This window comes from Nannospalax galili, unplaced genomic scaffold, assembly GCF_000622305.1.
Source record: "Nannospalax galili isolate Female #2095 unplaced genomic scaffold, S.galili_v1.0 scaffold679, whole genome shotgun sequence".
Classification (NCBI taxonomy): Eukaryota; Metazoa; Chordata; class Mammalia; order Rodentia; family Spalacidae; genus Nannospalax; species Nannospalax galili.
Genome location: NW_008343462.1, coordinates 327080 through 339239, shown reverse-complemented (window position 1 = coordinate 339239; position 12160 = coordinate 327080). Strand labels below are relative to the sequence as shown.

At 50.4% G+C, this 12160-nt stretch overlaps 1 protein-coding gene across 1 annotated transcript in view; it reads left to right on the top strand.

Moving 5' to 3' along the window:
- Tbcd (tubulin folding cofactor D) overlaps positions 1-12160 on the top strand; it is a 191184-nt gene that overhangs the window by 101184 nt on the left and 77840 nt on the right. Inside the window, exon 14 of the mRNA XM_008839647.3 lies at positions 4590-4746. Within this exon, the coding sequence (XP_008837869.1) occupies positions 4590-4746 (157 nt within the window). The remainder of the gene's footprint in view (positions 1-4589; positions 4747-12160) is intronic.

Sequence of the window (12160 nt, the reverse complement as noted above, 5' to 3'; positions counted from 1 at the left end):
GTGGCTGGACCCACCAGGTGACCTAGGCAGGAGTTTCTCCCAACAGTAAGCGGGGTCATACCCTGATATGTCATCACTGAGGAGTCTCATGGCTGGTCATATCACTAGTTTCTAAAACCATCTCACTTTAACTTGGGGACAGAAATCTGGGTTCTCTGGTTGGGCTGGGTTCTGAGGTATGTGAGGCCCATGTCTGCCTGGTGGGCTGCCCCTGGGTGTCACCACTCAGTTTTCTTGGTGTAAGAGAGGTGTGAACACATTCACAGTGCTGCCGTTCACTCCTAGTTGTCTGTCTAGAAATTGATTTTGTCCTGTGGTGTGATGAGTTGACACTTGGAGAGAGCATCCAAATTTCCCTGAGGCCTTGCTGGCTGGCCTTGCCCAGAGCATCTGGGCTTCAGTACACACTTGAGCTCCAGGGAGTCCGGCTGGCAGTGACACCACATTTATGGACACTCCCCTCCCACAGGTGCCATAGCTGATTATCTTGACGTCCTTGGGCCCTCAGTGGGCAGCCCTGTTAATTAGGAGAGCAGTGAATTCAAGCTCTACTAGCAAACTGGGAGCAATTCAGGTCCGCCAGGGCTGTTTGGGTACAAGAGCTGAGGACCTTTTCAACAGATGAGATCAAGTTGAGATGATCACAGATGTAGTTCCTGATCCATAGCAGCTGTCTGTGATGGCTCTCTCTTGCTAGGTTTGTGTTTAACCAGCAGTGCCATGTTTAGGGGAACATCGGGAACATCTTGTACACTGAGTATGTACAGGAATGACAGTCTGTTAGATAGCTAGGCTCTGTTTCGAGTTTGCTGCTAAGTAGCATTTTGCTCCCAGGAGCCTGTCTGGTGTTGTGGCTCCTCTGTGGGGTGAGAGAGGGACCTTGTGGAGTGACATGCTCTGCATGGGAGTTCTGACAGGGAGTCTGCCATGCTGGCTGGGACTGGCTGGGCACTGTGGGGACCTTGAGTGATCCAGAGGCCCCTGCCTATGTGACCACAGGGTTCCTTTGGAATGATGGGGGGGATAGGTTGGGCAGTTGGAAAGGAAGGGCTGTTTTTCTGGGTGGGGTTGGCTCTGAAATATGGAGAGACCAGGAGCTGCTGGCCTTGGGGTGCTCACTGGGTCCTGCACTATGCCCAAGATTGCAGTGTGGCCTCTAAGGGGAACTCCTGGGATAAAGGGCTTTGTCTTGGACATTCACGCCTACACCCTGTTCCAGCTCAAGTGTCCTGCCACTGCAGCGTTTAGGAACTGAGGCAGGGGCTAGGCCTTGTTTAGTCCTTTGCAGACCAGGCTGGGTGACGTCAGCATCTCCATGAAGGGACCCCACACACCCTGCTGCTCCCTCAGGATGCGTGTATCCTACCATTTGCCCTGTGCACATTTACAATCTTACTGAAACACCAAAGGTGTATGAAGAAGACTCCATGGACTCGTTACCATTTTATATATTTATATAGAGAAATTCTTAGAAGCAAAGAGGCAGAGGGAATTTGTTTACATGACATTTGTAGTCCTTCAGTTGTTTTGTGGTTTTGTTTGTTTTTTCCTCAGTCCGTTTCTGGGTACAGTTTTTCTAGTGAATGATTGCACCTTCATGTACTGGACGTCTCTCTTGCTTCTGTGTACCCAGTGGTGGTGGCGGTGGTGTCTGTCTTGCACACATCAGGTGGCATCTCTTGCGTATACCCAGCGTCTTGAGTGTGCACACCAGAGTGACTCCACTGCTCATACCGTTTGCAGTCATGTAGCGTGTACAGGCTGGGCCCTAGAGGGTGGCTTGCAGTCCTGGAAGGTAACCTGCCCCGTCCCCAGGTTGTGTCCCTCTGGAATAGCTGGGCCCTTGTGTGTCCTCTGTGTCCCTGCCACTGGTATTTGGAAGTATTCCTTGATTTGTCCGTCAGCTCTACAGCATTTAGTGTCTGTGGCCAGCTCCTGCCCAGTAAGGGTAGTCAGTGGTTGGTTCCCAGATTGCCTTGGAACCTCCTGCCATGTCATGGAACATGGTTGTGGACACTGCCAGAGCTGTGCTGCCAGCAGACCAGTCTTCAGCCTCCCTAGCAGTTGTGGGGGCCTGTCACGTGGCATCTTTGGGTTATTGGTGAGATCGATGCTGCCTGGGTGGGAGCAGGATAGGACTCCTGGTTTCAGCTGTAGGCAGATAGGCACACACTTTTATTTTAAATAATGTTTGGGGTTGTCAAGGATCAACCCCAGGGCCTTCTGCAATCTAGGCAAGCGTTCTACCACTGAGCTATATTCCTATATTCCCAATCCCCCTGCTCTACTTTAAATCATTTTTTAAAAACACTAGTGTGAGGTGTTTAGTGCTCCCTATAGTAGTAGCATGGTTGTCTCTCTGGCATTAGGAAATTGGGACCTTCAGCCTGGTGCCTGCAGAGGCCAGGAGAGGGCGTCAAATCCCCAGGAACTGGAGTTAGAGGCAGTTGTGAGCTGCCATATGGGGGCTGGGTCCTGAACCCAGGTACTTTTCAAGTACATTTCTTCAGCCCCTTCACCTTTTGTTTTAGTGGTGGAGGGGGGTGGTGTTACATGACCCTTCACTGGACCTGGAGCTCACCTATTCAGCAAGATTAGCTGACCAGCAAGCGCCAGGAATGCTCCTACCTCTCTGCCTCTCCTGTTCTGAGCATGTGCCACTGTCCTTGGCTTATTTTTTTTCTTTTTCGGTCTTTTTGAGACAGGGTCTCCCTGTAGCCCCAGCTGTCCTGGAACTCACTATGTAGACCAGGCTGGCCTTGAACTCACAGGGATCCACCTGCCTCTGCCTCCCGAGTGCTGGGACTACAGGCGTGTGCCACCATGCCCGGCATGTCCTTGGCTTTTTATGTGGGTGCTAGGGATACAAACCAGGTCCTCTGGCTTGGGTGGCAAGCTCTTTACCAACTGAGCCATCTCCCCGGCCCTCACCGACCTTTTGTTGTTGTTGGCATGTGTTCATTGTACACAGTGTCAAACACGTGCACTCTGACTGCCCCACGTCCCCTGCCTTCTCTTTCACCCCCTCCTGTCAGTCCCCTGTCTCCCCAGTTCTGTCTCTTCTTTTCATGTCATATGTACATACAGGATTTTATGTGTCTATATAAAATCTGGGACCTACAAATGAGAACATGTAATGTTTGTTTTTCTGAGACAGAGTTGTTTCTCCAGTTGGATCTGTTTTCCTGCACACCACACGATTTGGTTCTTCATGTGTGTTGTGTCTGTGGTGTGTATATGTGTGTTGAGTGTACATGTGTGTTTGTGCACACATATGCATGGAAGCACGTAGAGGCCAGAGGTCAATGTCAGGTGTCTTTCTCTGTCACTATTGATTTTATGTTTTGATAGGGTCTCTCACCAAACCTGGAGCTCATTTATTTGGCCAGGTTGGCGGCCTGGTGAGCTCTAGAGATTCTCCTGTCTCTTTGCCCCCAAGTACTGGGTTACAGATGTGTGCCACTGTGCCTGGCCATTACATGGATGCTGGAGATCAGAATTTGTGTGCTCTTAGGGCCCTTCAAGTAAATACCCCGGAGCGGTATGAATACAGTAAAACATTAATGCTCCAGCACTCTCACACATCTTAAATTCTCCGGCCTGCTTGTATTAACTTGTGTTTATGAGTTACCTGGTTGGATATTCTCACTGGAATCAGAAGAAGAGCGCATGGGACTTTGCCTCTTGGCTGCCATAGACGCTTCAGATGGTGAAGAAGGCAAATAATCCTGGAAACACAGGGCTGCCCGGGACTGGCTCTTTGTATCTGCCTCCTCAGCTTGAGCTCTCAGGACCCCTGAATGGTCCAGGCACCATGGTGTCCCCTCCTCTCCCTGAACCTGCTTGAGGCCTCATGATGACAAGATGTGGATGGTGACCTTTGGCTTCAGATCCATCTGCCTAATATGTGGTTGTCCTTGTTACCTCCATAAACACACAACCCTTTCTTTTAAAAAAATGGTTTTGGAGCCGGGTGTGGTGGTGCACACCTGTAAACCCAGTACTCGGGAGGCAGAAGCAGGTGGATCTCTGAGTTTGAGGCCACCTTGGTCTACAAAGTGAGTTTCACGCCAGCTGGGACTACAGGGAGATCCTGTCTTTAAAAAAAAAGACAAAAAATGTTTTTGGATCTATTTATTTTTATTTTATGTGTATGAGTGTTTTGCCTGCATGTATGTGAGAGTACCAGTGTGTGCAATGTCTGAAAAGGCCAAAAGAGGGTGCTGGATTCTGGAACTGGGGTTGTACATGGTTGTTAGCTGTCATGTGGGTGCTGAGAACCAAACCCGGGTCCTGTGGAAGTAGCAGCCAGTGCTCTTAGCTGCAGAGCCGTTGATCCAGCTCCGTAAACATAGCCCTTTCTGTCCTGGTGTGGCTACAACCTTGCAACCCAGCTGTGACTGTTCTGAATAACTGTCGTTGCTTTGGAGGTTCTTGGGGAACTTTACAGTGCTTCTTTACCTGGCTCGAGGGGGTGGGCTTGCTCTCCTTCCTGGAGTCTGTTTTCTGACTGGGTCTGCATACATGTCCTTCGGTGCCCCTGCCTCATGGTGTGTGGTCAGCTGCTCATTATCTTTGTCTCCTGCCAGTGGTCACGGTGATTCTGAAGGCGCTGACGTACGATGAGAAGCGGGGTGCCTGCAGTGTGGGCGCCAATGTCAGGGATGCTGCCTGCTACGTGTGCTGGGCCTTTGCACGTGCCTACGAGCCTCAGGAGCTGACACCCTTCGTGACTGCCATTTCCAGGTAATGCCTGTTGGTTATGCTGAGGAGTGTTTGTGTTGCATGGCAGATATGCTTGGTTCATAGTAACCATGCATGTGGCATCTTCCCTGTGAGTGTGGCAGATATATGCTCCATTCCCAGTAACAATGCATGTGGCATGTTTATTCCCTGTGAGATGAAGCAGGTCCAGATCAGCTCCTTTCTGAGAGCAGGTGGTTATAGCTGGATGTCCAGGAGGAGTATTCTGGAGGCTTGGGCTATGGCTGACAGTTCTCTGGGTGAGGGACCCTTGGAGCGAGGTGGGGGATTAGTGGTACTATGGGAATGGCCCAGGGAGTCCTGGAGATTCAGCGTATCGCCTACACCATAAGAGCTCTGGAATGTGTTGGGGTCTCTGCTTTTTCTGAGGCTGGTTCTGTACGTCCTGATTTCCTCAGTCGTGTGGCGGGTACTCTTGCTGGTGATTGATTGCCTTGTGCCTCTGCCTTCATTTAGCAAGTTGAGATGTAAGCAGTGCTTGAGAACTCCAAGGCCAGGAAGCATCCTGGGGAGTGGCAGTGCTGGTCACCAGAACCCAGTGCCTCTGGCCAGTCAGGAGAGCTGGGGTCCCATGGGGTGTGTGTGTGTGACTTCTGGTCTGTGGCCTCCTGATAGGGGTTCAGTGGCCCCTGGAGACCCGGGCAGCCATGGCACCAGTGCTCTTCTGCCTGACTTTCAGGAATTGGTGTCTTTCTGCTTTGACTGATGCAGAAGTGGTTGGTTCCTGGCAGTTCTTCCTTCAGCTCTGTTGCCAGGTAACAGTGGAGGGCAGAGCTCTCTGCGTTAAAGGGCTTCTCTATGCTTCTTTCTGAGGAGCCAGGGAAGGTGCCGAGTGGCTCCGTGAGTCCATCATAATGTGAGTGCCCTCGTGGCTCCTCTCTGCAAGGCTCCTTCCACGCTCTCCAGGGGCAAAGCCTTTGTCCTGATCTGTTCTCAGCTGCTCACAGCACCAGGGTCAAACAGTAGTGGATTCTGGAGTGTTCTGGGGAGGGGAGCTCTATCTTTTCTCACATATGTCATCTCACTGAATATTGGGTAAGCTCTGAAGTGGGACCTGGAGCCCCTTTACCTCCCTGGATGGTCAGGGTTGGGAACATACCTCCCCACCTGGTGCTTCCTGCCCCGTTCTGAAGATAAGCTAATTTAGAGGAAGTCATAAACAAGTCTGACTCTGTCTTTGTCCCTCTCTTGGAGAGGAGTGTTGGAGCCCTAGGGTGTTGTAGGGGATTGTAGAGAATGGCTTACCTGAGGCCAGGGAGGCTGTCTTTGACAGCCACTCCGGCTATGCTGTTAGTTGTGGGCTCAACCGTGGGTGGTCTTCTTGCGTGGGGCTGGGCAGGGGCCAGGGCTTCTGCTGAGCTCCGGGCCTTGCCCATGGCCGTGGAAGTGCTTGTTGTTCTTGGAGTGCTGAAGGGGTTTGTTGCTGCTTTCTTGTCCTGATCCTCAACTGTTTGGAAACTGGTCCTGTGAGTAACAAAAAAGTTCTCCTGTAGTTCACAACTGTTCCAGAGCAGTGCCTGCAGAAGGATGGCATCCGTTCCACCTGCTTCTGTCAGGCCGGGGCTACAGTCATGGTCCTGTTTCTCTGAAGATGAAAAGAAGATAGAGTGTGAGGGAGGGTGTGGGAGTGAAGGTGCAGCGTATCAGACGGGTATTGAGCCAGGTGTGATTTCTGAAGTGGCCCTGATGACCTGCCAGGAGGCTGTGAAGGACCTCAGCCCAGATGTGCATCTGCTTCCTGTTTCGAACTGAAACCAGTCCTGATAGATTCTGTCAGTCTAATAGTTTTGGCTTGCGAATAACCAACTCCAGGATGCTGTGCCCCCTACTGCTCTGGTTCAAGGGGCAGGATGGCAGGATGGCTTGAGGGAAGGTGTAGAGTAATAGACTAGTGCTAGGGCTGGAGAGAGGGCTCAGTGGTTAAGAGCATTGGCTGCTCTTGCAGAGGACCCAGGTTCAATTCTCACCACCCACAAGGCAGCTAACAACCGCCTGTAACTGGTTCCAAGGGATCCTCTGACCCCTGTGGGTGTTGTAAGACACGGGTACACTTACACACATGCAGGCAATACACTCACATAAAAATAAGTAAGATATTTTAAAAAATCGAGGCCAGTATTGCCCTGCTGGCCCAGCAGCATGCAGTCAGGCCAGGAGTGTATGTCCTGTCCCTGTTCTCTGTTGGTGAGTGTGGGGACTCAAGGCCACCCTGCTGCCTCTGAAGGTAAGAGGACAGGTTGAGGATCCCAGCTGGCAGCTTTCCCATGATTGAAGGGATCTGTGTGGTACCTGGTAGAGGGGCGGCAAAGCCCCGATCACACAGTTCCTACCCACTGGCCTGTCTGCACCCAGTGCTTCAGAACTTAAATTACAGCACTGATCTCTGGGTGGGTTTTATAAAAGAAAACCAGCAGCCCTTGAAAAACATGGCTGTGAGGTCTGCTGCCGACTTGGTGCTGGGCTGCAGGTGAGATGGCTCTTGGGCACTGGCCTGTGTTGTCTAGCTCGAGCTGCTCTCATGTGAGAGCAGTGTGGTAGGGAGTTCCACAGCTGAAGAGGGAATGGGTCTTCTTTCCCTCCAGGGCTCCCTTCCCTACTCAGGGAAGGAAGGGCAGTTGAGCTCTGTGAACCGGCCCTGCACAGGCTCTTGCCCCTGAGGTTTGCTGCCTGCTGCCTGCGGCAGGTAGCCCAGATTGAGCTTGGCATGGTCTTCCCAGAACTTAATGTGGACTGAGCCTGCCCTAGGTGGAGGGTGACCCTGAGGAGATGTGGGATCCTTGGTGTTGGGCATGGTGTGGCCAGTGCTGCTTCTCTTGGACCTGGTGGTCAGTGTCCAAATCGGTCTCTAGAATGATCCTAACTTCTCTACTCAGGGTGTGGGACAGTATCTAGATGCAGTCTGTAGGAACTCTTGTGATTCCACTTGAGATCGGGTGGATTTGCTGACTTGGTGGCACAAGTCCGAGGGGTTGCTGGGGAGCCCATGCCTGCACCGCACACGGGAGCTGCAGCCATGGCTGCAAGGCTATTACCTCTCCCTCACAGTCTCCTGATTGTCTTGCCTAAGCTGGCAGTTGTCAGGCAGGGTTACTGCTATAGAATTTCTTCTAGAAGGCCCCTCTGCCCACGCCCACCCCAAATGGGCAGCAGTCCCCTTTGGAGCTGTGTTACTGCAGGTTTCCAGCCGGTTGGACGGGTTCTGAGGAACCTGTGCCTGGCCCTTCCCGTCCCATCTGACTTCAGGCATCAGCGGGGGAGGGTAGCTGGTGAGTCAGGTATGCCAGTGAACATGGGGCACGCACTACCTCCTGCCTGGAGCTCTGTGCCGTCTGAGTATCGGTCGGGTGTGCCCTCCAGACCTGCTTGCGAGGTTCGTCAGTAGTGACCGTGATTTTTAATTATCAGGTTTTAAGCCAGTTAATTCTGGCACATGGTATCTTTCCTTTCACAAAATCTCGGTGGATCCTGCAGAAGTACACTTGAAGTCCAGATAGAGTTTCCAGAGTGAAATAGAAATATCTGTCAGAAAGACCTAGGGAGGTGACGTGAGGAGCTTCACTGTGCCCTGGTGCCTGCTACAGGGGCAGTGACCCACCTTCCCTAACTTTTGGCTGAAGAAATTGGATGGATTGTTCTCCCCTCACAGTGTGAGCTTGTTTTACCCTCTCTATTTTAAAAACTTGAAAAGGAGATTTTTCAAGGCAAATTTTTACCTTTTTGAAAGATTTGTTTTAATCGCTTTTGAAAACCTGTCTTCATTCTGCTTTGAGCAAAGACATTTGCTGGAGCTGGGATGGCTGCTTGTGGCTCACACTGGGTTTCCTGAAAAGCCTGGTACAACACAGGAGCAGTGAGATGGGAGGTGAAAATGTGATGGGAGGCTGTGTGTTTATTGTCTAGAACATTCCCTCTGACCAAACTTAAAAGCTAATCTGCAGGAATAGAGAGCTGCCGGCTGTTGCCAGAGCCCTCTGCCTGTCACCTTCCGATTTCCTCACCTGAAACTCTTTTGTAAGCTGAGCTCCTGTTGACATCCACTCCGCCCAGGCGAAGGCCCGCCTGTGCCAGGGGCAGCTCGCGACTCCACTGAGCAAACTGGCAGGACAGCGTGGGCTGCTTGGGAAGGGCCTGGGATTGGCTCAGTAAGATCTCTTCCTTCGGGGCAAGATTGTCCTGAAAAAAAAATCAGGAAATGGCAAGCCTTGCTCAAAGCTATGTCCTGTTCTCCTTAGCCTGTCCAAGTGGCCCAGCTTCCACAGGGAAGAAAGTGGCCTGTTTTCAGGAAGAGGCTGCCTCAGCACTGACTGGGCCCCCCACCCCCCTCACCCTCCCTTCTTGTTGACTTGGGTGTGACCTGAGGCGCTTTGTTCTGTTTATGGCCTGGGGCATTTCAGTCAAAGGAAGGGTTTGCATTTTAATGGGATTTGCAACTTACAAAAACCATGGATTGAATTATTAGACAGCTATTTAAAAAATACAGAATGACAGGTTTTGTTGCCCATAGTGTGTTTGGTTTTGAGTGCTACCTAGTAGCATGCAAACAGAAAAACTGAGTTTGGGGCCAGTGCTACTCTCACTGGACCTGCTGAACTGAAGTGCCTGGCTGTGGGGAAGGAGAGAGCAGGCTGAGGAGGCGTGCCATTTCCCCTTGGTTTGGACCAGAAAGAGGATCCCTGTGTTGGGAAATCCTGGTGAGCTGTATCACACCACTTCCCAGAGAAAGCCAGCAGGTAGACACACCCACAGCTCTCAGATGCTAGCTTCACTGTGGGTTCCAGACTCTCCAGGCTCCCTCTGAAGCAAGGACTGTTGACTTTCCAAGGCCATCCCGCTGTGGATGGAGGACTGAGGCCTGGGAGCATTGGTGCCCGTGAGAGCAGTGGTTTAGGAAGATGCCGTCTTATTTATAAATATTTAACCAGTGTCATTATGCCTGTTTGCATTTGAAACATACTAGTATTTCTAGATAAGCCAGTCTTGTTCTCAGAGTAGGAAAGTAATTTTTAAAAAATTTAGCCCTAATAGAAACAGTCTTGAAAAACCTGTTGCTTTCTTAAGTACTACAAGTTTGTTTTGTTTAATTAACTTAGAAGCTTATGGTTACTTAAAAGCAGTGTTTTCAAGTATTGCTATGTTTGCCCCAGTGTGTTCTGTGAAGTCTGGTAAAATATGTAAACCACGGTTCATGTCTGTAATCTTAGCACTTGGGAGGCCAAGGCAAGAGGATGACTGTGAGTTCAAAGCCAGCCTGGGCTATAGAATGAACTCCTGTCTCAACCCCCCCCCCCAAAAAAAAAATTCTTGATGAAGGAGCAACTTATAAGGCATTTACTTAAGGAAAAGCTAACTTGATTAAAGTGTGCAGGGCTATCACTGTTCTGGCTGTGCTGTGGTACCCTGTTGCACACAGGCTTCTCCTGCTGTGACAGCTTGGTCTGGCTCTGGGTTCCAGTCCCTGTGGTTTATAGCTCTTGGTTGTTCACACCTTGGGGGATCTTCATGAGGTAGTTTGAGTACGCTCAATGTCAGAGACCAGGAGGGATAGCCACCAGTGAACTCATAATCTGACGTGAGAGGCTGCAGTGCTTGTAGGTCCTGAGGAGCAGGGTAGCCTGGGCTTCTGTTGAGCACATGGACCTGTCAGCTCACCAACCTATCAGCACACTGATCTGTCAGAATGGTTGGCTGTATAACTGAAGTGGGCCAGGGCTATAGCACCTGCCTCCTAGCTGGACACAGCCTCATGGGTGGGGCTGCCACTTGAGGCTTCTATTGTTGATGCTTGAACATAGGAGAGATGTCTACAGATCTGATATCTGTACTGCCCCACCCCCAGACACCTGATCAGGGAAAACAGGGACTGGAGGTCTGGTGGGGGCTGTCCTAGCTCTGCCACCTTACCAAGTCTCTTGTGCAAGGCAAATTGGGCAGAGCTCTTCCTTAGAGTAGAGGAGCAAAGCACTGAAACTGATGCTGTAGACCAGGCTTTGTGCAGTTTTGGCTTCCTCACTACATCTAGCTGAGGCACACTGAGTACTGTTTGGGGTCTCCCTCCTCCCACACCCAGTACCTGCAAGGATAGACTGTGCAGGGGCTGTGTAGAAACAGCTGTACTTTCCTTACGGCCTGGCTGCTCTAGAACAAGTACTTGAAATTGTACTCTGGTCAGTAATTGGGCCAAACAAGTGAAGAGGAAATTCCCAGAGTTCAATGCTGTGTGACCTTTCAGTACTATCAGCTGGGACCCACACTTCCCTGAGGCAGACGTTAGAGGAAAGCAAAGCTTCGTAGTCATTCCTTTTCCTAGAAAACATTTGAAAGGCAAGATTTGGATGTACAGCAGTACTTGAGTTTCCAGTGGGTCCATGATGGTTCTCAGAATAAATGCCAAGTTTGTTTGTTTATTTATTTATTTGGTCTTTTTGAAACAGGGTCTCCCTGTACCCCACGTGGCCTGGAATTCACTATGTAGACCATACTGGCCTTGAACTCACAGAGATCCGCCAGCCTCTGCCTCCCAAGTGCTGGGACTACCAGCGTGTGCCACCACCCCTGGGTGCCAAGTGTATTTTTTAAAAATTAGAATAATGGGGACTGGAGAGATGGCTCAATGGTTAAGAGCACTGGCTGCTCTTGCAGAAGACCAGGGCTCGATTCCCAGCACCACAGGGTGACTAACAAGCATCAATAACTCCAGTCCCAGGGGGTCCAACATCCTCTTCTGGCCTCCACAGGCATTGCACAACATAGGTACCCTTAACCTACATGCAGAAAGTACACTCATACACTGAAATAAAAATAATAAAACACTTTTAAAAAAATGAGTATTTAAATTTATTTTTGACAATTTCCTACTGTTAGGGTCCATGACTTGGTGGGTCTCTTCTGGAGAACAAATGCACGAGTTGGAGATGTAAAAATCAAGCAGAGTTTTATTAAACCAGCTAGCTGGGGCCGACCGTCCTTCCAAGACACGCAGGTCTGGTTAGAGCGATCAACCCTGAGGCAATTTTAGGTAAAGATTATATAGGCTCCCACAACCGTTACACAAAAGCCTGCGTTCGTACAGCCAATAGTTTCAAAGCAAGCATTTCACAAACCAGTAACAAAAAAATGTTACAACTCCCTTCAGGTGTCTCAATTGGGGAGGGATGGGTGGTATTGTGCCAGGCACGACTCTTTCTTGCTATCTTGTGTAAGCAGACCTGTCTACGTGACATGACACAGATCAGGCCAGGCTCCAGGAGGGGAGGGTTGTAGCGATTGCCCCTATCTCTGGATGCCTGTGTCTCCAGTTGAGTTAATTGGTTACAAGCAGTAAATTTAAACAAGTAAATTCAGGCAGTAAATTCAGACAAGCAGTATATTCAAACAAGCAGTAAATTCCTCTCTCCCT